The sequence below is a fragment of the Xiphophorus hellerii genome, chromosome 11 (assembly GCF_003331165.1).
Source record: "Xiphophorus hellerii strain 12219 chromosome 11, Xiphophorus_hellerii-4.1, whole genome shotgun sequence".
NCBI classification, from domain to species: domain Eukaryota; kingdom Metazoa; phylum Chordata; class Actinopteri; order Cyprinodontiformes; family Poeciliidae; genus Xiphophorus; species Xiphophorus hellerii.
In genome coordinates, this window is record NC_045682.1 from 13,799,443 (window position 1) to 13,827,316 (window position 27,874).

The 27,874-nt window shown below is 38.5% G+C and overlaps 1 protein-coding gene across 3 annotated transcripts in view; it reads right to left on the minus strand.

The window, feature by feature from the left end:
- Positions 1-2,874: 2,874 nt before the first annotated feature.
- The window catches only part of LOC116728486 (neuroligin-3-like), a 28,896-nt gene continuing 3,896 nt past the window's right edge, over positions 2,875-27,874 (minus strand). The window contains exons 1-6 of one of the 3 annotated variants that reach the window (XM_032576636.1): positions 23,286-23,766; positions 19,164-19,223; positions 18,224-18,373; positions 15,999-16,184; positions 8,077-8,866; positions 2,875-4,930 (exon numbers count right to left, since the gene is read on the minus strand). In XM_032576636.1, the coding sequence (XP_032432527.1) occupies positions 4,138-4,930; positions 8,077-8,866; positions 15,999-16,184; positions 18,224-18,373; positions 19,164-19,223; positions 23,286-23,766 (2,460 nt within the window). In that variant the 3' untranslated portion in view covers positions 2,875-4,137. Of the gene's footprint in view, positions 4,931-8,076; positions 8,867-15,998; positions 16,185-18,223; positions 18,374-19,163; positions 19,224-23,285; positions 23,957-27,874 lie in introns of those variants that run through there. The other 2 variants (XM_032576635.1, XM_032576637.1) reach the window with 2 other exon arrangements.

Sequence of the window (27,874 nt, forward strand, 5' to 3'; positions counted from 1 at the left end):
GTAGTGGGAATGATGCCTTTGAAATACCAAAGAAAAGCATGGAGCAATAAAACAGAGGAGAGACCTGGAGCATCAATTAACCTCTGTTCTTTCCGAGAGGAAGTTGATTGGCTGTCGATGTGAAAAATTAGCATTAGCTTTGATTATCGAAAGAACTGCTTACTTGCTTGACAAAAAAAGAGAGAATTTCTATATGAGCTACACTGCAAATTTGGGTTTGATTGCATAAACAGCTATGTAAAAGCGATCCACATGTCAATAGCATGTATGGGATTGTGTGTAGAGGTCGTGGGATCTCTGTGAGTTGTCTTTGTGGCTGTTTGCTGTGAGGCAGATGCACTTGCTAATATTTGCACACTAAACGCAGCAATATGCATGGGCTCTCACTATGTTTGCGGCCTCCTTTTCACCCTGTGATCACTGTCTACGCTTCTTATGTTATCTTTTTGTGGCAAACCAGACAAACACCCATCAGACAAACAAACAAACCCTTGATAATTCAGCTGTGATGACCTCCCGTGTTGAGAGTTGAAATTATTTGGTTTGCTGAGTGATGAAGGAAAGTTCAGGCTGAGCTGTTTTCCAGCTGGGTGTCTATATGCCTGCGTGTTTGATTGTCTTTTGTGATTATTACAGGCTCTGTGTGTGGCTGTGTGTTTGAAGCCTGCAGGGTATGCGAGTAGTCACACAGTTTGAAAAAATCTTCACGTTTGCTTGCACTCTCAGACATGTAGTCTGATAGTCTGACAGTGAGACCATGCAATTTCTGGAGTCTGTCAAAGAAATGACTGGTTGCCACTTCAGAGAAGTGCTTGCAAAAGAATTCATATCCCTTATGCATTTTTTTTTTTTTTTGCATTTTGTCATGTTACAACCAAAGACTTCCATGTATTGTACTGCCATTTCATGTGGTAGACTATCACAGAATAAATTGTGTAGTGTAAGAAAAATGATACACGGTTTTCAAAAATGTTTTGCCAAAAAAACAAATGAAAAACGTGGCGTGATGTTGAGGTATATCTCCAGCAGCTTTGCACATGTAAAGACTGAAGAGTTGAGAACGTCTATGGAAATCGAGCTTTGCCACAGATTCTCGAACATTATTGTGCTGGAAGGATAATCTGTCCCTTAATCTCAAGTCATTGCAGCTTCTAAAAAATCATTATCATTATAATCATTATAAACTTAGCAATATAGTTTTCAGTGCAAGGCTGCTAAGAATGTTATAAATGCTAAATGGAGAAAGTCTGTTATGATGACATTCTGAAGGCGGAGTGTCAGAAAGAACAGGAGCTTCTTAAAGAGACAGAGGCCCAATTTCAAGGTGTTAAATTGCAAAGTCAAATTTCTTTTAAGTCAAGTTTGATATACAGCATTTTTATAAAAACTGAAGGTGACATAATTATTTGATTGTGCTATAAAATGGCTTTATGGTGTTTGGAAAATACATAATATTATCCTTTTGACATTACACATTTATGTGAAACTGAATCTGGATAAAAACATTGTCTGTATTGACAATATAACCAATACTGGTGAAAGTGTTAATGTTGAGCATAGCTAGCCCTAGTGTTATGAAAATGCAAAATGTTTTGGAAATGTTTTATTTCGAAAGGCTCCCTAGATAGAGAGAAGAGCAAACGTTCGGTGACAGCTGATTGAGTAGAGGAAAAGAAATTAAATGCTCAACACTGAGAAAGAGCTCAATTGTCTCTGTGGATTATTCTACAAAGGAGAATCACAGTATCTGGACATCCACGAGTCTTACACTAGCTTGAGCTAAAAGCTTAGCAGTAAAATACTGTTTATTTAGTAATCAAACCTATAGTGAATTGAAGTCATTGACAATCCAATGTCATTAAGCTCACTATATAGCACCATTCTACTATTTTGCCATTTCTTATTTAATCCAGTGGAAGACGTTTATTGAAGTCTGGTGGAGGTGTCAAATACTTTTTTGCTTTTTATTCACCCCTCTAAATCACTTCAATGTCCACAAATGTGTGAAATCCAGCCATGAGTCCAGTTGTGGAATGATCTGGCAACTAAATATTCCACTACCAGTTGGAATAGTGGGGTTATAACGAAGTGAAAGCAATTGGAACTATAGCAACTTAGAAACAAATTGTTAGGTCAGTTAAATAAAGAAGTGAGGTCAATGAAAGCTGAGGTGCGTAAGTGTGCAAAGGTCTTCAAAGTTCTGCAGAGTCAATAACTACAGACCTCCAAACTTTATGTGGTTGTCAGATTATTTCGAGGTTAATGCACAAAGAGCTTCATTGAATAGGTTCATGACTGAGCAACACAGTGGATGAATCTGGATTTGGGAATGTCCATGAGAACAGCACCGATCTGACGGAGGTAGAGGAGTTGAGATAATTGTGGCGCTCTTCATCAGAAGTGTGGGCTCACACCCTTAATTTAAGTGAAAGAAATTCTTAATGCTTCAGCATACCAAGACATTTTGAACAATTTCATGCTCCCAATTTTGTACAAACGGCTTGGGGATGTCCCCTTTGTGTTCCAACATGAATGTTCACAAAAAAAAACCCCAAACATCCCACTGGACATCTTTGGGACGATTTAGCAACTGTGAATCTAGCCATTCTCATCCTACATCAGCGCCTGACCTCATAAATGTGTTTCTGGTAGAACGTTGAAAAAATCCCATACGCTCTTAAAACTTCAAAACCTTAAAACCTTTAAGCCTTTATATGCTCCTGTTTCATAAAATTTAATTCAACCTCCTTCATATTTCATCCTTTCACAGGTGTTTGACATTAAGACCCCAATGTAGATCCATCACAAAATGATGATGCAAGGAGAGAGTAAAGGCCATGTACAGTCAAATCTCAATGTTTGACAAGACATGTATGTAGTTTCAAAAATCTTTTAATAGCTGTTTCATTTAGGTTAAACAATGTTATGATAGGTTCAAAGAAATCAAAGCTCAATTCTTCATGTCCATCATGTCCATTCAGTGTTGGAAAACTCCCGCATTTAACAAGAGCGTGGGTCCAAACCACTTGCAGAAGGAGCAGTGTTATGCCATAAAGAGTCATAGAGCTCATTTGTCTTTTCTTTTCAATTGATGGATAACTGAAGTGGTATACATACAGCTACAAAGTAATTACAGTCATCTCTCCGAAGGGCTTACAGTATTCATAAACAAACAACAAATCAAATATCAGTCTAAGTGTATTCTGTACAAACAAGCCAAGTCAAAGCCAAAACCATGAGTTAGTTAGAGTAGGAAAACACATCTTAAGCAATATTTTTGTTTATAGTGAAGCACAAGTTATATCCCTACAGTGTACTTCGCTGAAAAGAAATGAAAATCACATAGAACCAAAGTATAGCAAGGATACTCAAGTGGACTACAATAAAATACACAACACTACATATGCAAAACTGAGAGGTTAATTTTAACCAATGCCTAATTTACATTTCTGTAGCACAGATTTCAGCACATCCACACGCTCACACACCCACGCCAACCCACTCACACACACATGCGGATGCCATATTTGCACCACCGGATCAGAACATTTTGGCTAAGTTGGACATTTCCATCAAGTGTGGCCATCATTCATTCACTGCAGCTAAGATTCCACAGTAAGTCAGTGTTTAAGCGATGTACAAGGCATTTTGAAAGTAATTACAGTAAAAATACTTTTTCATAATAAGCAATATGACATGAGAAATGCGTATAAAATAGCTTGATAATAGCAACAGTAGTAATGCTTCTCTGCTTTTCCAAGAACTCCCCTCCAGTCACCGTGAATCGTAATGTCACTTTGTTCCACGAGAGCAAAATAGATATCACAGAGTAAGAAAAAGCTTCCCATACAAATCCAACTGTATAAACATTATACTAAGTTCCTGCTAGGTAAAGTTCCAGAAAGTGGAAAATGAAATGCACTTTTTTCTCTTTTAAACTGCCTTCGACAATGGTTATTATAAAATGACTCTGCAAGTAAGACTTCCTACTATGAGAGAGCAAAGGCAGGATGTTGTTGGCTGCACACCTTTGGAAAAGACGAAACAAACATATTCGATCCTAATTTACGTACACATTCTAAAGACAGCTTTAAATGTTCGCATTTCGCATTTTGTCACATCCGCCCTCGTGCCAGGCTATACCCGAGTGGTCGAGTGGGTGCTGGGCAAGCCTGTGGAGCTGTAGCCAGCGGGAAAGGTGTTGTATGGACTCATGTTGGAGAGGCCCATCAGAGAGTTGGGGATCATGGTGATGTTGTTGGGGGTCATCAGAGGGATGTCATCTGGGGAGCGGCGCTGGCTTAGAGAGTAGCTGGGTGAGGCGTGAAGAGGATTGTGGAGGGCTTCACATGGGCTCCTCTGCTGGGACGACAGGGTCTCATCTACCGTGTTGGTGTGGCTGGCATTGTTGCCTTTACTCTCGCGTTGGGGGCTGGGCTGCTGGGACGTCTCCTGGCGACTGCGCTTGTCCTTGCGGTAGTACAGGGCGGCGAAGGCCAAGACGTTGAGGAAAAGCAACGACGCTCCCACGGCGATGGTGACGCTGAGTTCTGTGGAGTAATCTCTGGGATTGGGCATGATCAGGGGACCCATCTCTCTACCGGCCTCACCGTCACCATGAGACGTGGACATGGGAGGCCGGCCGGTGCTGCCGGACCTCTTGCCATTGGACTGGGTGGGGTCCAGAGGGGTGACTTTGGTGGTCGTTGAGGAGTAGTGGAAAACATCATGGAGGTTGTAGAGATGGGGGACCAGGTGTTTCCAGAAAGCTACCTTTGTGGCTCTGTAGTGGTCGCGGATCCGAGGCTTCAGGCCAATGTGCAAATACAGTTGGTCGTAGGGGTCATACTTGGACCAGGCGACCTCCTCAAAGCGATTGGCCTTGGTGTGGATGAACTTGGTGTCCTGCGGCACTGGCTTGTTAGGATCCCTGTAAATACAACACAGAGAACCTTAGCACACAATATAAACAGTAGGTTCATGATTAGATCAGATTAGATTACACTTAGGGTTGGAACTTTTACATAGATTTTAATGCGTTAAAAATTTACAGTGAACTTAATCACGTTTTTTTTTCACATACAAAAGTCCTAAACCAAAACCTTTGTATATACATCCACAAACAACAGTGGTAGATGCTTTTCTTGGCCCAATGGAGGTTTGTTTTTGCTTTGAAAAAGACTATTGTTCTGTACAATTTGTGCAAAAAAGGAGTTAGCCAATTACTGAAGTTATAAAACCCTAAAATACTATCTCAAAACAAAACACGTCATCCCCAACAAAACGTCCCCCAATGCTAATGTCAGTGTTCATGTCCACATTTCTAAAGATGTATTTTTTTCTCCAAGAAATTATATGACTGATTAGAGGTTCTGGAGACACCAGATCCTAATAACACTTTTTTAATAACAATATGATGGTTTCAAGTGCAGATAAAAAGAATTTAATCTCTTTGTTGTTGAACTCATATGTATATTCAATAATTCATCAGTTTTTGAATTGAAAATATTTATTTTGTGGATACATGTTTTTTTGATGAAAATGCTATTAATTTTGCTTTTAGGGCAGTATTATGTCTTTTTCAGGCACATAGGGCTATTTTATAGCACAATTCAGTAGCTATGTTACCGTCAGTTGTTATAAAAACTCCAGAAATTTCATATATACTCAATTTATTCATGGGATTTCTGTGAGGAGAAAGATTGGAAGCTTCGAAGAGGAGTTGCACCTCAGAGGCGGTGCTCGGTCCACCTAGGTGTTTTGCACAGCTGAATGGTTGTCATGGAGATTAAAGGATTTCTCAAACATGGATAAAAGAAGCAAAGCAACACTCTCGGTGTGTTTTTGATTAAGGAATAACATTATAACATGATGTAAAGCTAAAAAGATGAATTTACATAACACTGCTGCGTTAATTAATTACAGATCCTGCAATTAACTCAATAAAAATTTAATTGTCACCACTAATTAGATTATATTATGTATGCATGAGATGCTAAATAGTTATTTGAAATTCTAATTCTGTTTCATAAACTTTTATTACGGCTTATTCTGTTTGCTCTTTTATGATTGTGGATGCAATTGTGAATCACTTTAACTGTTGTTTTTAAATGTGGTACATAAACAAAGCTGACATTGACAAAGATTAGATTACATTTTTAAAAGATTATTGTCATTACACATCTATAAAAACTGTAGCAAAATACAGTCCAGCATCTTGGCAGTTCTGCAAAGAACAGCAAGCACATTGTACACAGCATATATGGGATATGCAGTCAGAATAAAGTAATAAAATATAGAAGAAATTCTGATGTTATCCTTTTGTAGCATATAAAAACATAACGACATGTTTTGTTTTGTGCCATAGTTTGTTTCAAAATGACGAATTGAAGAGTGCTCCACAATCTGCTCAATGTTCACTAATACTCTCCAACAAATATGTAGGGGTCTTTTAGAACAGTTGCCTGCCATTCACTAATTATATGACCTCTGAAGGCAATACTCTGAAGGAAACACTTCATTCGTGGAGTGTTGATACATTTATAAGGCACTGCTGTGGTACCATGTTCATTTAAGGAAGGCCTTTCTGAAATTCTACCAAAAGGGAAGACAGATTTCTACAAATGAAAGTGCTAAATAGGTGCACACAGTGTAATATTCCCATCTCTCCTCAAAGAAACAGCTTTTACTTTTTCCTACACAGCAGCATTAGCAGCCCACGGTGACCCGTGCCGTGCTTTTGCCTTCTGCCGGGGTCAACCTACACAAAGATTTATTACAGCAGTAGAGTGCTTCCAGCAAAGCAGCAGAGGAGTCCTCCACTAAAGTGAAACTCACTTAAGTGTCTCTTGGCTCAGTGAAAAAAAGAAAGAAAAAAAAAAGACCCAGCAAGGCTTTGCTTAGAAAAAGGCCTGCAGAGCTTCGCACTGTTGAGAAACGAGAGTTTTCCTTTTAAACAGTCAGCATCAAATTGAAGTTGGTCTCGAATAATAAGCATCATTTTGCGCTCCATGGACAACTTTTCGAAAATTAATTTTTGATGTGATTTCAAATCTCCCCAAGATGAAATGGGAAGAAATAAAAACATTGAGACAGACAGATACATGTTTGTTGCTTTTTAGTCATATCAAAAGAAATAATAAATTTTCATAACAAATTAAAGATCGGAAAAAGAAAAAAATATGACATCCTTTGCTTCTGCCCATGAGTAACAAATTGATATCAGTGAATTAAGATTCTACATCAGCATCATGAAAACAATATGAAAGAGAAAATCTTCTGTAAAGTTAATACATTTCAGAAGTTAACACATCTTATGGTTAAATCGTTACATTTTTATTAAATACTTAATAAAGTTTAAGTTTGTTTTCCATTTAATACAAACTAGTGCATAAATGGAACCAGGAAGGTCCATCCATCCATCCATCCATCCATCCATCCATCCATCCATCCATCCATCCATCCATCCATCCATCCATCCATCCATCCATCCATCCATCCATCCATCCATCCATCCATCCATCCATCCATCCATCCATCCATCCATCCATCCATCCACTATGCACTGCTCTATGACCTTAGAACTGCATTGAATTGGCAAGATAAATTTGATAAGTAAACTCCTGCATCTGCTTCACATTTAAATACAAAAAAATATTGTACTTGTGATTGTGTACAACATGAATAGTGACATGAAAAAAAGGAAAACCGAATAAAATTAAAGAGCTTGTTGACATGTATCCTAATTAAAATTAGTCACAGAACAGGAAGCAGACCCTCATTTCAGTTTTTAGACTTTAAGGAATTTAATAAAAAGTGAAGCATTTTTTTTTCCACGAGAGAATTTCAGCTTAATAACAAAGAAAAAAAAAGAGATAAATGTAAGAGAAGCGTAAGTGGTAATTCAGGCTGAACTTAATTAGTGGACTCTACTTCAGAGAGAAACCAGCGCTGAAGCTACTTCTCAGTCACACCGGGAAGGTTAAATTAGACATTGAATAGGAATCAGGAGGTCAACTACAACAAATAAACAAATCACAGTGAGGGATCTTGTTGGCAGCTGCTGATGTAACTCACCCGCTCTTTGCAAAGTTGGTCCAGTACGTCATGACCACGGCACTGAGCATGATGTCATTCCTGGAGAAGTTGCAGGGGAACAGATCCGTGGGGCCCACCATCGGGATGCCAAACACATACGGCACCTCGTCTCCATGCGCCGAGTCTGACCACACGGGCTTCATAAGGCTCTGGCAGTGGTGGTAGAAGGCGTAGAAGTAAGTGGGCGAGCCGTAACGGGCGTGCAGGTCAGCTGTCACCACTGACGGCTCCACCCACTGGTGGTCAGTGAAGAGGGCGACCAGCGTTTTCCTCCGGGTTTCCGGATTGTCCTTGTCAGCCCAGTCCGTGTACATAAATTTAATAGTCTCCCTCAGGGTGTCCTTACCCTCTGGGTAGCCGTACAAGCTGTCCACAAAATCTGAGACGGCAAAGTCAAAGTCACTGCCGGAGACCCCGTCCTCCAGATCCATCACGTTCTCCACGAAGCGCAGCCCTTCGCCCTGATTCACGCCCAGCATGATGTCGTAGTTAAGGAACTCCCCCTGCTCCATCAGGATCTCTGGGTCATCCGGGATCACGTCACCATCAATGACAGGGCCGAAAGCCACACGGTAACGGTCAGCCTGGATGTCCTGCTCCACCAGCTCCTTGGCACTCTTCTTCTGCAGGCAGGACACCATGTCCACGGTATCCAACACGTTGCAGCCAACCCTCTCTGCAAGCATGCGAGTGTACTTGACTGGGTGGTAGTTGACAGCCCAGCTGGAGAGTGCTGAACCGCTTTGGATGATGGCTCTATGGAACAGACCTTGAAAGAGAAAATTCAAAATTACAAAAAACAACAAAAAAACACAGGATAACAGCTTGTGTTTAACCTAATAAATGTTTTCTGATTCATTCAGAAAAGCCCTGAGCAGAATCCTGATTCATGTCACACTGATGTAGATTCACAGTTATTATTGTTTTTTGTTTTTCATTCCATAAATGTGGTTTACACATATGGTGACTGACAGGAAACATTATACTGATTCTGTTCAATTTAATTTATGTGTACACTTGTAAGCTGCTCTGTCTTTTTTTATGAATGAGTTTTTATGAAACTACAGGGTTTCCCCCAGTACATTATAAGCCTGGCGGGCCACCAGGCTTTACTTGTGTCCCCACCAGGCTAAACATTGCTTACTTATTTAAGTCTTTTTAAAATGTTTGCTTTTTTAAAAGATTTTATAGTTGGTGTTCAGATATTAATCTTCCAGTCTTTCAATAACAGATAATTATCAAGTGATATTTTAAAATTTCCTGTCAACTTTAAACATTTTTAACTCAAAAACACGACGGCCGCTGCCCTAGTGCCCAACCACCAGGCTTAACAGGTTTACTTTGGTAAACCTTGAGCTAATGTCCTCACCATGCAAACAAAACATTTGTGAATCCTCAGATTTTTTAAATGTAAAATCCTCATTTTAATAATTAAAGTCCTTGTTTTTTTGTTTGTTTGTTTTTATTATTGCACTTCTTTTTCTTCCATCTATACATGAAAAAAATATTTCGACCTTGTTAAAAACAAGAAATGTTAAAGGGATTTCTACGGAAGAGGATTAGGGCCACTGAAAAAAAAAAAAATTATGGCCCAGAAAAAAAAAAATCTCTGAATTCTCATGTAAAACAAACAAAAAAAATTTCATTGTCCCGAAAAAAAAAAAAAAAAAAAATTCAGTGTCCCGAAAAAAAAAAAAAAAAAAAATTTCAGTGTCCCGAAAAAAAAAAAAAAAAAAAAAATTTCAGTGTCCCGAAAAAAAAAAAAAAAAAAAAATTTCAGTGTCCCGAAAAAAAAAAAAAATAAAAAATTCAGTGTCCCGGAAAAAATAAAAAAAATTTCTGTGTCCCGAAAAAAAAGAAAAAAAAAAAAAAATTCAGAAACCACAATTCTGACCGATGGGCGCCAGCAAGCAACCAGCTTCAGAACCACAGACAGACGCGAGTTGTGGCGGACAGCTGACGTTTTGGAGAAAGATGTCTGATTTAAGTGACTTTTTACGTGCCAGAGTCCCCGAAGCTTCTATTGCACTAATGGAAGAACAAAAGGTGAGTAAATCAAATGAGATAGTTTGGTGTCTAAAGCCCAACGGTTATGGCTAGTAGTTAGCATGTTTGTTAGCTCACGCGGTTATAGCAATAAGCTGATTTACAATGTTAAATCACACAGATGAATAAAGGATGTAACAGCTGGTGATTGCTGGAATTGTCCCGTAAATGTTTGGTGCCTTTATTTTATTGTTCTGTTTGAATGTTTTACCATGAAACTAAGGCTAGCTGAATGTCAGCCACCTTCTAAATAAGATGCCCGCTGTGTTAAATTGTGTAACTTTTAGTTCAGTGGAAGACAGAAACTATAGTATAAAGTGACATAAACGTTTATATATGCAAATATTTAAAAGGAAAATGTATGACTTGCACCGATCTGCGGCTGGCTGTAGATCTGATCGTAGGATCTCTTCACCAACACCAACTAATGTGCATATCTGTGCTATTTTATCTTATGTATATCATATGTTTGTGTTACTGCGTTGGAAAAAGTTACATTATGAGAATCACAAAATCATTTTCTTGCAATGTGATGTGTCAGTTCAGGACTGAAATTACATCTCAATCCCTGAACTAAACTATCAGCGCATTTATCGCACAGGTGTGGAAATGGTAGGCTTTGTTTAACTAAATCAAAGTTAATGTGATGTTTAATTTTTGTAATAAAAATGGAACTGTTAACAATATTTCCTTGTGTGTTTTGATGCATGATACCTTTTACCTTAAACGGACTGTATATTTATGAATCTGTGTTTTTATACTTACATGCTAACCAATCCAGTCCTTCCTTTTTCGGTAAAATAGAGGATTGAACTTTTACTGCTGCTGTTATTGTAATTCTCCCCAAAACAGTAAATCGTTTTAAGCAGGGACCTAAGGGTACAATCTAAAAGGTAACTTTAACGTTGATGTGCAGAGTAAATAATTGTCCTTTCTCATCTGTTTGTGTGCAGATTGATAGAAGAATTTGCAGAAGACTTGGGCTGTTTAGAAGAAAGAATCAGTCCGACCTTGAAGAAGTGCTGGCCTTTATCCAACAACAAATAATGACTAATGGACAAATGCAAGGTTATCGGTGGCTACATCTTCGTGCGGTTCAACATGGATTGTGGTGTCACAAGACACTGTGAGACATTTGATCAAATTGTTTGACCCAGAAGGTGTGGAACTGAGACGAGCACGACGGTTGAGAAGACGTCAGTACAATTGCAGAGGACCAAATGCACTCTGGCTACGATAAACTAAAACCTTATGGCATTGCTATCAGTGGCTGTATAGATGGGTTTAGCCGACATGTTTTATGGATGGAGGCTTATACCACGAACAATGACCCCAAATTGATTGCAAGTTACTATTTGAAAACAGTTTCATGCGTCAACGGATGTTCAGAGAGGATACGTGCCGACAGAGGCACAGAAAACATTTGTGTTGAACAAATGCAGATATTTCTGCGGCAAAACCACACAGACAGTTTTGCAGGGGACAAAAGTTTCCTTTACGGAAGAAGTACATCCAACCAGCGCATAGAAGGCTGGTGGTCGACCCTCCGCAAACAGAGTGCACAGTTTTGGATGAACTTATTTCAAACCTTTCTGGATGATGGTCACTTTACAGGAGACTTTTTGGATAAAAGCCTCATCCAATTCTGCTTTCTTAATCTTATTCAGGTAGAAGTGTTCACTGGTTCACTGTAATGTTTTTGTTTTAAAAAGTATTAAAAGCAAATCTGCTGGTATGTTTACTAGAAATAATAAAAGCTCTTCAAAGTATTTAGCCACTTTCAGTGCGCATGAAGATAATTTAAAAAGTGTTGCTGTTTATCTCGATCATGCCATTTGATAGTTTTTGCAGTGTCTGATAGGTGCCCTCTAAACAGGACTTCCTGCACTGCATTTAATTAAAGACATATTGTGTGCAAGCAAACATAACATTTTTGACATCATTCTGCTAGAACATGAAAGTTTATTGCTGTCATAATTTTATTGTAGAGTTCTGATTTGACCTGACATTAGTCTTCAAGCTGTTACTGTGCTGATAAAAGTAAAACATACAGTTTTGTTGACATGTTTTCATTTCCCAATCCATAGTTTGTTTTGCTTTCACACTGTCATTTGAAGAAACAACGCTGATGCAAAGTTAATTATTGTTCTATGATAATCAGTTATGTACCAAATATCAATCCTTTTAAATGGGTATGCATTATGATTAATGAAAAAAATATATTTTTTTCAAACACAATGCTGTTCTGTTAAACTAAAGATATTGACAATGTATGGTTGAGATGTAAACAAAATGGCAGTACAGCAAGAATTACGTCATAAATTGAACACATGAAAACCAGTTCTTTGTGAAATACAAACGAACTTCATTGTTTTGTTTACCAAGAGTTTGCATAGTAGAGTTGATACCAGATATTTATGAGCAGTTGATTAATGTAAAAAAATATATAATAAAAAAATAAATAATAATAAAAAAAGTCATGTGCAATTTTTTTCTCACTGTCTGATGTTATAAGACAAAACTTTTCCTACTTTTTAGGGGTTTTTTTGCTCCTCCTTTGAGAGTGATCAGACAGGAAAGCCAGTAATGAAGCTACACAGCACAGGTCATCAGTCCGGGGCTTGAACCTGTGATGTCCACATTCAGGACTGAGGCCTACATACATGGGTTGTGCTTTTCCACCGCACCACCCCAACGTTTCTTGTTCTAAGTTAGCTAGAATTAGCAAAATTGTATTTTCTAAATTCCAAAAAACACGAGAACATTTTTAGAGCGTTTTTGTGACTTCCTTCAAATGCAACAGTTTATATATTTTTAGTAATTATCAGGGATAACTGTCTTTTAATGCATTTAGACTATAGCTTTTAGACCTGCTCAAATGGAAAATGAGCTTAAGCAACATATTGAAAACCATACCAGGAAAGTATTGGGTAAAGTAACATTTTATTAGCAAAAAGTCATTGTGGTTTCTGAATTTTTTTTTTTTTTTTCTGGGACACTGAATTTTTTTTTTTTTTTTTTTTTTTCGGGACACTGAAAATTGTTTTTTTTTTTTTTTTTGGACACTGAAATTTTTCTTTTTTTTTTTTTTGGACACTGAAATTTTTTTTTTTTTTTTTCGGGACTGAATTTTTTTTTTTTTTTTTTTTCGGGACACTGAATTTTTTTTTTTTTTTTTTTTTTTTACATGAAAATTCAGAGATTTTTTTTTTTTTCTGGGCCATAATTTTTTTTTTTTCAGTGGCCCTAATCCTCTTCCATAGATTTCAACAGTGAAAATGTAAAAAAAAAAAAAGTGGGGAAATCAAAATGCAATTGTGGTGCTTTCAAAAATGTGTTTTGAATGGGAGTCCATCACACAAAACAGAGCAGAAAGGGAAACAGAATATGGTATTTAATAGAACAGGCATATTGTACAAATGGAATTGAAGAAAAAATTATTAAATTCACCCCAGAAAAAAAAGAATCTGGCCAAAAAAAGACCCCAGATTTATATATAGCAAGGGGATTGAGGGATTGACAGATGAAAGCAAACAAGGAAATTTGTGATGTGCTTTGATAACTGGTCAGAAGGGCACAGAGGAGAAAAGAGTGATGAAACCGGAGCAAATGGAAAGTTGGTAAGTATAGAAGTGTGTAGAACTTCTCTTTTTTTTATGTAGTGATAAAAATGTCCAACATTTAGTCTGCTGTCCCTTTCATGTCTTTCATCTGTGTGCCTCTCTATGCAGATCACGTCTGGGCATGTCAAACTAATGGTCAATTTGCAACACTGTGTCAGCGAGTAGGCGTCGAGTTTTTACTCCACCAGTTCTTTGCAAACATACTGTAATTGTAGAATCGTTAATATGGTGTCTCTAACAAGCTGCGGGGCTTACACAGACTGCTGACGCCAACTGTACAGGGGGCGGGTGTATGCAGAGAGCTGAATATGCAGTAACCCTGAGCCTTCAATGTTGATACAGGAAACAAGCTGGTCTTTTGAATTGTTTACATGTGGTGCATCACCTCTGTCTCTGGGGAATTTGCATGTAAAGTGACACGACTCTACCTAGGTGCTTGAATGTGTACATTCAACAGAAGAATCGTGCAGCAATAGTGTTCTTGCAGGGGATTTTTTAAAATAATTTTTTCTCAATTTCAGGGCAGTAGTGAGTGAGTGGGTCTACTTCAAAGACAGCTGGAGGTCTTTGTGCATTGGCTGTAGCGAGAGAGAGCACATCCAATACAGATTCCTACAAAGGACAGCTGCTGCAACCTCTCTGGCACTGATGAAAACACAATCTCTGCCCTTCTTCTGATTTTGTGCAGCATCATTGAGTGAGCTGGAAGATTAGTAAAGCAACAATAAGAGGGTTCAATCCTCAGATGCTGAAATACAGACATCTGAGACTCACGGGGAGGCTTTGAGAGGACATCTATCAAATGCAACGGCCCTGTGCTACCTGCTTTTCAAGGAGTTTCAATCACCAAGTGTGGTGGGTAGTATCTGCTCTCTCGTTGGGTGATATCATTAAATTACCAAAACGGGCCATTTTTGAGACAACGTGCCAGTTTTGCAGGGAATACAGTGTCCAGCAAACTGTTTAATATGTTTTGTTGGGAATTTATGTGAGAGGCCAACACAAGGGTTAGATTATAAAACAATAGTACATCACAGGGCACAGTTCAATGCATGGTATAAAAGTGGAACAATATATACCTAAAATAGTAATTTACAGTTTAAATACATTTCAGTTATGGAAGGAAACATTTTTGAGGCTGGTCAAGACCTGAGACTGGGACAGAGGTTCACCTACAGCAGAACAAAAGTCCTAAACATGCAGCCTGAGCTACAAATGGCTGGATTAAAGCACGTTCAGTTATTATAATGGCCCAGCCAAAGTAAAAAACTAAATCCAATTGAGAATCTGTGTCCAGATTTAAAAAGGTGATGTCCAGAGTCATCCAATCTGACTAGTCTTGAGCTAATTTGTGATCAGAAAGGTAAAAAAAAATTTGTCTCCAAATGTGCAAAGCTGGACGTAGCCCAGAAGATTTGCTGCTCTAATTTAAGCTAATGTTTTTTCTACATTTTATGGGGGCAGAATATAAAATCCACCCCACACTTTTCAGATTTTTATTGCTGCATTTTTAAAATCATTCATAATTTTAATTTCCCATCCAATTCCATGTAATATACTTCTTTGTGTTGATTTATTACATAAAATCCCAGCAAGTTACACTTTGTGGCTACAAAGTGACATAATGTTCTATAAATATTTTTGCAAGTCATTCAAGACTTTTTTTAAATTATTATTTCGACAATGTCTCTTAGGTGAAAACATACTGTTTATTTTAAAGTTTTGAAATAAAGTTAAACCGATTTTTGAAAAGTCACTCCTGTTTTTGGTAACTACTCAACTTTGTCGACATGCACAAAATTGTAAACAACTCCATTGCAGCGTATCTGAAAAGCAAATCAGCTATATTGGTAAAAAAAAATATTCTCAGGTGGACCCAATTTCATGCTGAGAACTTTATAAAAACAACAGGCTTCTTTAAGAGATTCACATTTTAGGGGGGAGAGAGAGCTTTTAGACTGATTAGTTTGTGTGGAGAGGGACAAAAGCAATCACTTACTTAACAAATACCCCATTTACCCCACCCTGTCATCATAACACTTCATCTCCCTGCCAGAGCATGTAGAGCTATGCATAAAACATGAAGAAAGTTCTAAAATAAAAGTACTTGGTTTGAATATGATTATTTAAAAAAAACAAAAAAAAACATGGGAAAACACAGTCGAGGCATATTGAAATGAATGACCTAGATATTGACTGATGAAGCTTATGTGGTAAATTGCACATTCTTACCCTCTGAGTGGTGGGACAGCGTCAGCAAACTGACACACGAAGCTCCGATCCCAGACCCAAAGACGGTTATGCGGCCTGGATCTCCTCCGAAGTAACCGATGTTTTTACTGATCCAGCGCAGAGCCTGAATCTGATCCAGGAGGCCGTAGTTTCCCTTCGCCGCCTGGTCACCAGTACTGAGGAATCCTGATGTATACGGGGAGGCAAGAAAGGCAAAGCTAAGATTAAGGCTATGTACTACAGTGTAGTCACATCTTTGATCCAAGTGTGTTGCCCTGCAGGGAATCTCAATGAACAGAGACAGGTTCCCCTCAGGTGTAAATATGCTTTTACTCTCTCCCTCTGTGTTTTTCTACTGTAGTCAGCTCCTTATGGTAGTCCCTCAGCATCGCACCCCTCTTTGTGAATGTGCTACTCATCAAACCTAAAATCTCCTCTCAGAATAGTCACTTTATCCCATGTAATGTGCATGAATTAAATTGATAAAATAACATAAAACTCAGAGGTGCTCTTGATTCTTCTGCTTGTTCTCCCTGTCTAGTTGCATCTAAAACTCCCGGATAGAAAGCAGACTAAGCAACAGCAACAGCAGCACTGACCTTGTGAATACTGCAGCATTTATTATTTAAAGCATTTTCACTCCCAAGAACAATACAGGTTGATAATTTTGTCCAGAATAGATAAATGTATGTGAACCGAAATAATTGGGGGTAACAAAGACTTTGTGCAAAAAGCATTTATGAGGATTTGCGTTGTTATTCCACAAATAAAATGACAGAAAGCATTTCTAGCTTAGTCAGATTTTCCCATACACTTGCGTGTTATTTTATAGTGAATAGTGGAAAATAAAGACCACTTTGGCAGGTAATTCTGTGGTTCATGTGGAGAGGTAAAGTTGTATTGCTGATAAAATACCATAACATTCATTATTCCAGATATATCATACTAGGCTTTTTGATTTTGACATTGAGTCTCAGCAGGATATTATAGCTTTTTTCCCAAATCTGCTGCTTATGGAGAAACACAGGTGTCGTAATATTAGCTTGTTAGTAGGTCAGGTTCAGGTAGACTGAATGGCTCTCTGCCTGAGAGAATGCTGCTCTAGGCTTGAAAACGGAATTTTGAAAACAGCATTAATACGACTGATGGATGCTGCTTCCTTTCAGATTTCATACCATGATGTTTAAGGGTTTTCACAGCAGGAAATATGTCTATACAGACAGAATTAGCTTTTCTTTCAGGTGGAGAAGAAAGTGAAATAGCTTCCTTTCAACCAGCTGATTGTTGGTGTTTAGCATCAGGTGAGGGAGGGCCAGTGTTTTCCTTACGCTAAATACACCAGCAGGGAAATCTACTCATTCCAGCTAATTCTTTGGCATCTGGTGAAAGAGACTTTAAACTCTTTACACTGACAGAAATTGTTAGCAAATTTGTAACCTTGTAAGATTCTTTCCTTTATTTTCTTTACTAACTAATGCGTTTACATACATATGTGCAAGCAAAGCTAATTAAACGTAGCCAATCTTTCCTGACTCTTCTGAGTTTGTGTTAAAATGGGGAAGAGCAGATGTAACGGAGGAAATGGGTTAGCCAAGCTAGTGAAATAACCCAAACTCAATAATTTAACAGCTTTAACCGTCTAAAACACTTTATCTAAATTACTATTCATTAAATAAAAGAATATGAATATTTACATAAAAAATGCTTTGTCTGGAAATGGGCTCCCTTTATCCCTTTATATCCTAAATTAAAAATTTCTGCCTGGATATTTTTGCTTATTTTAATTGCACACAGTTCTTTAAATGTCCTGTGAGTAAATATATATTTGCCCATTTATCCATAACAACTGGAACTTTCAATATCTAGCAAGTTCATTTTCGCAATTTACTGTCTATTAAAAGAGCGACCCTCAGATTAAATTCGCTCCCTGGTACGGCGGGAGTGAAATTACCGTAATAACTCAATATTGGCTGGAAAGTCCAACGTCTCCCCTTTCAGAAACCGTTGGAATTTTTCAGAAAGCGCAACGTGTGGCAGAATTACGGTACTACAAATTTTGGCTGGATCGACGGCGCTCCATTTAGGACAGGGTTAAACTGTGCTTCGGATCGGCACTGCTTGGAAACTCTGGCGTTAATAAGACTAAACAGGGTTTTACTGCATTTTTGAAGTTACCACACACACATACACCCCCACGCACGCCCACACACACACGGTATAGTTACCTAATATTCCAATCCTGTAGTTGAGAGTGACGACCACGACGTTCCCATAACTGGCCAGAATGCTGCCATCCATCATGTTCCCAGTGCCCTCCATATAGGACCCTCCGTGGATGTAAACCATAACAGGTCGGGCTTCAGAGTCCCTTATATCTGCAAAGTTGACACACACACACACGTGCACACACACAACCCACACACATGCTCAGCAAACAAGTGCAGGGACAACAGCACTGAAGTGGAGAATTAATCGAGAACTGTTGCTGAAACTTTATATCACAACTGCCCAGTATGAGGTATGAGAGAGGTCTGCTAGGAAAATGTGTTTGGAAGCAAGCCAGAGTGGTAGGCCTGTGGCATAAAAGCTGCAATGACAATCAAAAATGCATGGTAAATACACTTTGACAAGAGTTATGAAACTAATCAACATTTTTTTATGAGGTATGGAGGTGTCGGCCCAAGCAGACTTGCCATATGCACTAAATCTAAAGTTCTCTATTGGATATAAAGAGAGAAGGCTTTGATCAAAGCAATATACATGGTATTTTTTTATCCATATTTGAACTCATAAGGACAAGGTCACATTAAACGTTTGCTCTCTGGTTGTATGAACCAGAAAAGGAAAAGATCCAGTTCACTATACTGACAAATGAGGTTTTTTAGACGGACCTTCAAGGGAGATAAGAAGATATTTCAGCCTGTGGATCAATGCCTGGAACAATAGAGACGGTGCACTTACTGAAAAGACTGCAACAATTCTCAATTCAGGACAGGAGATGCACTAATAGAAAACCTATGTCGTCATAAATCAGACGGCCTTATTTTTATTTCCCTCAAAGAGAGAGAAAGCAAAAAAGAACACAGTTGTTTGGAAAAGGGAAAAAAAGAGATTTGAACAAGAAGAATCCATGCATCAAGACTTTTGAGCTGGTAGAAAAAATACCTTCAGATATATGAATCTCAGCGTGTGAGAAAGCCGCCCCCCTTTTCTTGTGTTGGCTTCCTGGGATTCAGAAAGGAGGAAAAAAAAAAAAAGAAGTACAAAATTCAAAAAAAGCAAGGTAGATTTGTCTGCGCCTCTTATTTAATATACCGCTCCAATCAAAGAGGCAGCATGAAGAGGAAAGAGCCAGAGTCTCTTTCTGGCAAAAGAAAACATCAGATAGTTTCAAGTATGGCAGTTAAAAAATGAACAAACTGGTGCTTTAAACAAGGAAAAGTTTGTTTTTTTTAAGTACAGTGCTTACATTTCTGTAACCAATAGATCTCCATCACGTTTGATAGTTATAGATTCAAACAATTTAAAACTCAACATCCATTCCAAGATGTTATTTTGGTCATTTTTGCATTATTTTCTCGGAGCTTTTACAAACTTTGATTCCCTATGTAATGACTTTTCATCATAATTTCACTCTAGATGTCAGGAAATAATTTTCATAACACTGTCAAAGCACAACTGCATTTGTAAATATATCCCCTAAAGGCTATATATGTCAAGTTGATGTGATTTGGTAATTCTTCTGCGTGTTAAATATAAATTCCAAGATGATTTTCCATCCAGAGCATAATTTGCATATTAATGAGATCATTTTTTAATTCCCCAAATGAGTAATTATATTATTAATTCCACAAATGTCTATTAATCAGGCAACAGACAGACAAGCTTTACTCCAGCCTTGGCGCCACATTCATCTGTTTTTAAATTTCTGTAGGTTAAGGCAGGATGAGGCGTTTTGAGATGTTTCAGCCTAATTCAAGGAAGTTCTGTTTAAGTGATTCCCTGACTCTACAGGTCTGGCAGTAATTGGGTCTGGTGAAACTGAATTCAGATTTCTAAAAAAGAGAAAATTTATAACTCATTTAGACAGGTTGGTTTGGACAGCCTTTTTTAATTAATCCATTAAATAAAGCCCTAAAAACTGATCTTTAATGTAACCTTTGTCTAATATTAAAATTTGCTGATGATCTGAAACATCATAAGTGTGACAAAAATAAGCAAAAATGTTAAAAATCTGTCAGGAATGGGAGGCATCTTCACAGCGCTACAGGATTAAACATAGAAATGATTCTTTAGATGGGAGTGACTGAAGGTGAATCCTTCATTATTCCTGCAACTACCATGTCGATTGCTCAAGTAAATCACTGCAGAATACATTATAAAAAAACACAAAGTGTATTGCCCAGTATAATGAATAACTAACAAGTCAGAAGGTGCATTTTAAAAAGCTCAGAAATCAAGAAAATACCTTGTTTGGAAGCGCTGGAGATCAGTTTTAGAGAAAACACCCGAGCAAAAGTGAATAAATATTGAATCACAAAATGCACAAGGTGCATTTCAAATGAACAAAAAACCAGAGGACCAAACGGGTCATGTTGCTTTTCTAATGCATTTGAAAAGGAGAAATTTAATTGACCTGCTTTTGTGCCAGGTGGCCAGGCCCGTAGGGATCTCAGGCAAGGGGATTTTTGAAATGCATATCTTGCACCATTTTGGACAGCTACCTTTCAAGCAGGCTGTTTATCGGCTGTTGCTATGCTACCACAGGCAAAAAAAAAACAAACAAAAAAAAACAGTCTCAAAGAGCGGTGTGGAAAATACACAAACAGAACCCGGTTCAGCTCTGAATGTTGAATGTTTTGCACTGAGCGCCTGTGAGGGGAGGTGAAAGCCTCTCAGAAATTGTGCTTAATTAGCACCTTGAAGTAACGGGAATAAGGAGAAAACTGTTAGTCAGCGCTGGATTTCCAAATCACCCAGCGTTGCTGCCGTATTACAATGTTCTGCTAATCTACAGATTCACAGCAGACACACAAAGTGTTCCCTCGCCGGTTCATTTCACAGCTCAGAAATAGGAAAGGATTCAGCATGCAATAGTCAGTTGACTCCTGCGCTTCTTTAATTGGCCCCCAGCAGACACACTGTCTGAACAAAGCAGTGACTCATTAATAAGAAGACGATTTTGGCAACAAAAAAAAAAAAAAAAGGGTTTGAATAAAGGAAAGTAATTTCAGCCCTTACAAGGCAAGGGCTGAAATGAGATTGTGATGAAATGCCAGCCTTACCATTGTTCTGTAATATCTATATAATATGATATTGTTGGTTGTAAACTAGGGAAAATGATTATCTGACTGACAACATGTATTTATTTATTTTTTTGTTGTTATTTTGTTATTTAGTCTTAGATAAAACAAAATATAAAATTAACACCTACTACATATTTTTTTGCAGTTTTAAAGTTGCAGTATCTGACTTTTATAAACTTTTTTTTTTTTTTTTTTACATATTTGTTGAAACCATCACTGTGCCATGACAGTATAACATGAGACCGAAAATAAATAAAAGTTCTCTGTCTTCTCTGTGTGGTTCTACACAGTCATCTCTAGAAATTGAGTAAAAACAACCAATCAAGGCCAGGAGGAGGGACTTAGCTCTGTCAATCACGCATGTGTATGCACTGCTCCCACAACAGAGCCTGTCATGAATACACAGGTTAATAAGTGTGGGCGCTGATGATGATGGATAACCAGTTTTCCTGTGACGGTGAGTTGTTTCTCCGTCAACACATACACGAGCATCATTGACAGCACTAAGACCTTCCTCCAGGCTCTGATAGTTTGTTTTTGACTAGACGCAGCATATTTTTGCAGATGGCTGTAGGACCATAGGGAGAAGACACAGCAGCTTGATTTTTTTTCACAGATTGTTTGTTTCATGTTGTACTGTCATCATGACATAATGACAAGTTTTAACAAATATGTAAAAGGAAAAAAAAAAGATTGTTTATAGAAGTAACATACTGCGCCGTTAAATGCTTATTTCTGAGAAGCACAACTAAAAGCTGGTTGATTAGTCAGGCTATCTGCTCTGGTAGCAAGTCAGCAATGCACTACTAAGCAGACCAGGCATTCGCAGCTTGCTGGCCTTTAATAAGACTGATGCATTTGTTTGCTTTTTGTTGCACAATGACTGTCTATGTTTTTCACAGTTGCTTTTCCAAACAGCCAATTTTTTCTTTTTCTTAACCAAAGGAAAGTGTAGTAGCCTTAATTCTGCTGGCTGACAGGCAAAATGTAAGGGAAGGGCAGTGCTAGCTTGGATTTTGTAGTGACTGTATTAAAGTTTTAAAGTTGTGACACAATCATTGGTTGCAGTATAAGGCCTGGAACAGCTCACCAATGTTCAGTGGTTGGACTGGATAAAAAAAAAAAAACTGCTGAATTGTAAGGAGTCACCACTCTCTGGAGATAATGGTCCTGTTCCTGAATCCACAGTGGGAATCTCTCACAAAAGAAAAACAACCAGGATAAATGGAAGTTTTAGGAAAATAAGTCTCTGTGGAAAAATGTTCCCAGTTTGATCATCAAGATGAGCCTTTGCCTCACTAAAACTGGTCCTTCTATTGTTCATTTTAACACGAAACAAATGCACCATCATAGCTAATAAAACTGCAGTTTTGCACAAAAAGCCACATCCATTATCTATTCTTTTTATATTGAGCACCCTGTCTCTTTTGTGCTCTACTACATAAAACTCTGCTGTGTGGGAAACAGGGTCCACCACTGACTCCCACAGCAAGCTCAGCTTATGATGTTTGAAAGCTACATTACTCTCTGTTCTGCACAGGGTGAAAAAAAAAACCTGCTGTCACTCGGGCACTTTCTCTGACATCTCATTAAAAGGTTTCTAAACTGCGAAAGTTTTGAAAATATAACTTTTTATAACCTACCGGCAACCGGTCGGCTCCCGTTCCTTCTGAACACGTCTATTATTATTATTTTCAAATCTGTAAAGTAGCTTTGTTTACTTTCTGTGTAGTTTCACAACACGTTAGGTGTCAGTTTTAGGGTCATTTTAATTAACAAAACAAACATTTCTGCTTGTGAGATGATGGCATCGTGTAGAAAAATGGCAGCATTGCTTTGAATGATAAATCAGCCTTTCGGTTGTAGCAGTGGCATGAGCAGTGGTCACAGAGTTCATGGTGATCACAGGACAACAAGCAGCAACAGCGGCAAGTGGCAGACATGGACCGTCATGGCTATCGGTTTTACCCCACCGACTCACCATCCTCCGTCGGAGCGTAGATGTTCAGGTACAAACAGTCCTCGCTCTGATCTTGAATGTACGTGGCTACTGTGTCCAGGTTATAGGTAAACCAAATGGGCATCATAATCTCTGGCGCCGTGTTGTGGATGTTCTGCGGGCACACGGGCATGAAGTGGGTCGCATTCTTGACCCCGGACCACGGCGAGGGCTGCTCGGGCGGCATGAAGCGCTTCTCACCAACAGGCGGAGCGGCGTAGGGGACCCCGAGGTACTGATCGACGGGTCTGAGGACCTCGCTGGGCACGGGCACCCGGAGGCCCCGCAGTTTCCCAAACTGGGTGGTCACAGTTGGGTAGAATTTCTGGCTTGTCGCCTTGGTCAAAGACCAGGAGGAACATAACATCCACCAAAGAAGAGCACAGTGAGCGACGGTTGCAGTCCCTTGCTGATGGAGCAGGTGTGCAGGCAACAGATGGCCTTTGAGTGTAGCCAGCCACATGGTCTGGGCAGGACAGTGCTGTTACACAACACAAACGCACACTCTAGTGTCTGATTAGACCCTCTGCACTGACCCCGTCAAACAGGCATCACTCGATTCGTCTTGAAATCCAATAGTTATCGAATCCAGATGTACCTCGGTCAGGAATGGATCTGCCCTGCTGCGTGTTTTCATGGCAGTGCGTATAGATCTGAAAATTAGAAGAGATCAGTAAGATAATTAGATCACGCAACATTTAATAATCGTTTAAAATCCTTACTGTGCAGTGAAGAAACTGAAGTGAAAACTTTTACTTAGAAAAATTCAAATTAGTTTGAATTTCCAGCAAAAATGAATAAGCTAATGCGGAAAAAAATCTAAAGCAAGAAGAGACTCTACAATTTACAATTCATATTATATGTATTTTATTGCAATGACTACAATGTGAGCTTAACAAAAAGGAAGGCCGATGTCTGAGATGCTCTTTGACTGAGGTAGAAAAAATATTCTGTAACAAATTGAACTCTGGGATTTTGTTTTTAAATGATGGTCTGTTTCCCTCTTAGCTAAAGAGGAGAACAGGATGTCATCAATGCACGGCACAAGAAACAATAACCTGCAGCTACAATAAGGCGCACTGCTGCTCATGAGACGAGTAAGCTACACACTTTATAGTCATTATGATACATTGGTTTGGCTAAGTGTGACGATTTTATCCGGGAAGGCTTTTCTTTATGTCAGAAGGACAGTTCACAGCATGAACATGCAGTGCTGGTCACAGGTTGACAGACTCTCAGTGGTTCGATTGAGATCATTTTGATTTTCAGCTTTTGATTCTGCATTTGAGTTGTACTTTTTGCATGGCTAGAACTTTCCTTCTGAGCTTTGAACTCCCGGACGTTGGAGGATTTGTCTCGTGCCACGGTGCCTTTGCAGCGCAGCACTGACACGTTTGAACCAAGCAAGGATTTCGAGAGGATAATTGAGGGTGTTTGGAACATATCAGTGCAGCTGACCTGGATGGCTTATGACACAGCGAAGGTGGAGACTTGTGTCAAGGAGGCGAGGGGGGAAGCGTGTTTGTGTGAACCGGAGGAGGCGCATCGCGGATGCAGAGCGGCTGTCATTGGAGAGGCTGAACCGCAGCCGGTGCCGAGTCATCACAAATTTAAACTGCAAATTAAGTGATGTAAAATCGTACTCTGATATACTGCGTTCAAGTAAAAGTTGCTGGTTGCAGTGTTGTTGCTGGCTGGCTTTATTAAAGCAGCGTGTGTGTTAACATAATTTATAGCTATGACTCGGAAGAAAGAAGTCTCTGCTCTAAATATCTTTAATGCCTAATAGAGAGACATCTTAAGGTCAGATGGGGCAGATATTGAGCTTTTTAGAAACAATGAAAAGAAGGATGGTTGGAGAAATCAAGGTATGAGTTTCAAGAAGGCTGTACCTACTGTAAAGTTTTGTGGTACTACGCTTAACATCTAATTCACTGGAAAACTATACCTTTATATTCAAGCCTCAATGCGCAATTTTGATCCAGCGTGGAATATTTAAAAACTCCACAATTAATTCAAACTTTGTGTGCCTAACCTTTGTTAAAAAATCCACGGTACTATGTATTATCAGCAGCAGGATCTGCGTATCAAGCAGTGTGACTTACTTTCCAACTTACAGCAATTAACATCGGCTTTTCTCAAAAGCTTACCGAGTGTTTTTACAGGAAGAGGTGATGTCACGCGGTGATAGATGAATCCCACTCAGAAGTGGTTCAAAGCTTTGCTCTGGGAATCCAATTTGGAATGAAGCACATATTTTTTTTAAAAGTTTACATTTTTCAGCTCCAGCTTTCGGCTTGTGCTTTCTAAATTTAAACACATAGTTACAAATCATTGCATTTTAATTTAATCACATTATGCACAGAATTCTGTCTTTGTTTAATACGAGGGGAAAAGAGAGATAATTGAGAACTGTTTGAGTTAGAGAATCTAATGTTTCCCAGCATCCAAATCTATGTACACACGCTTTTACCCTTAAAGGGAAAAACCCCGCACGTCTACATATACTGCAGAATACTAATCTCCGCTGATCTATCTTATCAGTCGAGCCGAAATCTGAAAAGCACTTCTCAAGATAAAAGGCGCTAAAAGCTCCTTTTGATTTTTTGGTAAAAGGAACAAGACAAACGGCAAATGAAATAAAATTCTTTCATATATAAAAGGCACACTCTCCAAGAATATAAAAGCTTCTGACCTGCCGATGCTCCACTGTTTAATTTTCAAAACCTCTGCACAATGAATAGATTATTTGTATCTTTCGTGTATCTTTCTGTAGATCTAAGCAGCTCTGTTAGAGACTGACATGGAGATGCATAATGGAAGTGTTGCACATTCCCAGAATAAACATGTCTGATGGGACCACACAGGCACCGAACCCTCCACATACAGCAGAGTAAATTTAGGCTCGCTGAAAGATTCGATGAAATCTTCCAGAAAGCTGAAACAATCTGTGTTGAAGGCTTCTTTGTGGTGGATTTTAAAAAATATGTGGTTTTGTTTCACTTTTGCTCCAATTTGACCCCGTTTCAGCAACAACAAACTGATTGCTAGAGAGAAAGATTTTATTTATCTATGAAGCTAATCATTTTCTGGTTTCAAACATGACACCTTATAACATTCTTTCTAAATGTCACACAGGAATAGATGTCATTGATTGTGCTTTTTTTTATTATTGTAAAATCCAACTCTTAATCTAAGCGCATTTATTCAGTGGGTAAAAAAAAAATCAAATGTTTAGACAAGAGCACCTTCCTACAGTTCCTACAAAATAAATACAGTATAACTACAGCATAACTTTTTTATTTGGTCTTCACATCAACTTTACAGGGCACTATGACTCTTAGCCGCTCTTCAAAATGGGAAAGACACAAGAACATGAAATTTATGTTCCATGTATTGCTTTATAAAAGTCAGGAAATGGCTAAAAGAAATCAAAACTACTTAAATTTGCCCATATCTAAAGTCTGAGTAATACTTAAGTAGAAACAACCGAGATTGTGACAAACAAGACTGGGAAGAGAAGAGTTAGGGAGTTTTAAAAAATCCACATAATATTATAATGTTGCAATAAAACATTAACTTATTGAAGATTTTAAAAAAAGATTATGATCTGGTTACCAATACTGGGGTATACCAAGGTTTTAAAAAGTTACTTTCAAAACCATTTTTAACAGATTGTCAGTTTCTGCAGCTGTATGGCGCATAGAGTGAGCCAGCACTGTCCTTCAACACCTGCTCCTGCACACTGTTGGTCAGATAGCTAAAAAAAAAAAAGGTATCATACTTTTTCTTTGCTCACATCAAAAACAAATTTGGCAACTTGAAGATGATTCCAGTCATGAGAAACATGAAAAACCTTAGTGTGTAAATTAAACAAGTACCATTTGTCAATCTTATAACAATATAACAGCCAACACCAGAATCTACCTGAACAGACAGTTTGCTTTAAAATCATCTATCCATCATCTATATCTGCTTGCCCTTAACAGCTGACTTTTTTATTTTTGCTTTTTTTTGTGACAATAAACCTCCGTCACCGCCACATCCCTAAACCCAAACTGTTAACAAGCTGGACATTAGAACAAGCTTGAAAGGAACAGCTGTGTTGCTTGTCTTCCATTTAGCTGGTTTGTGATGAAAGAAACCTGCGTCCTGCCTTAAGCCAGCCTGTCAATGAACAAAGCAAAACAAGCTTGTTAACCTAATCAGATTTATTGATGAGTTTCGTCAAAAAGACTGCTACTACAAGCTCAATTTTTAATCTGATGAACCTATCAACAGAGGGGACAATTTCCCCCGACTAACTCGCTAAAGTAATTAACCATATTTCTGATGCACCCAGCTTTCCTCTGCACCATTTTATATGCACTATGGGGAGTGTAAACACACACACACACGCACGCACACACACACATTTAAAAAAAAAAAAAGGTGGCTCTGTCTATCTTTCACAGGTGCTGTGTATCAGCTAACAACAACATCATTACTGCCTGCCAATTTGTGAGCGATGAGACAAATCAGATCACTTTCCCTCTCTCCCTATCACAGAGGTTCATGTGAGAGGAGTTGGA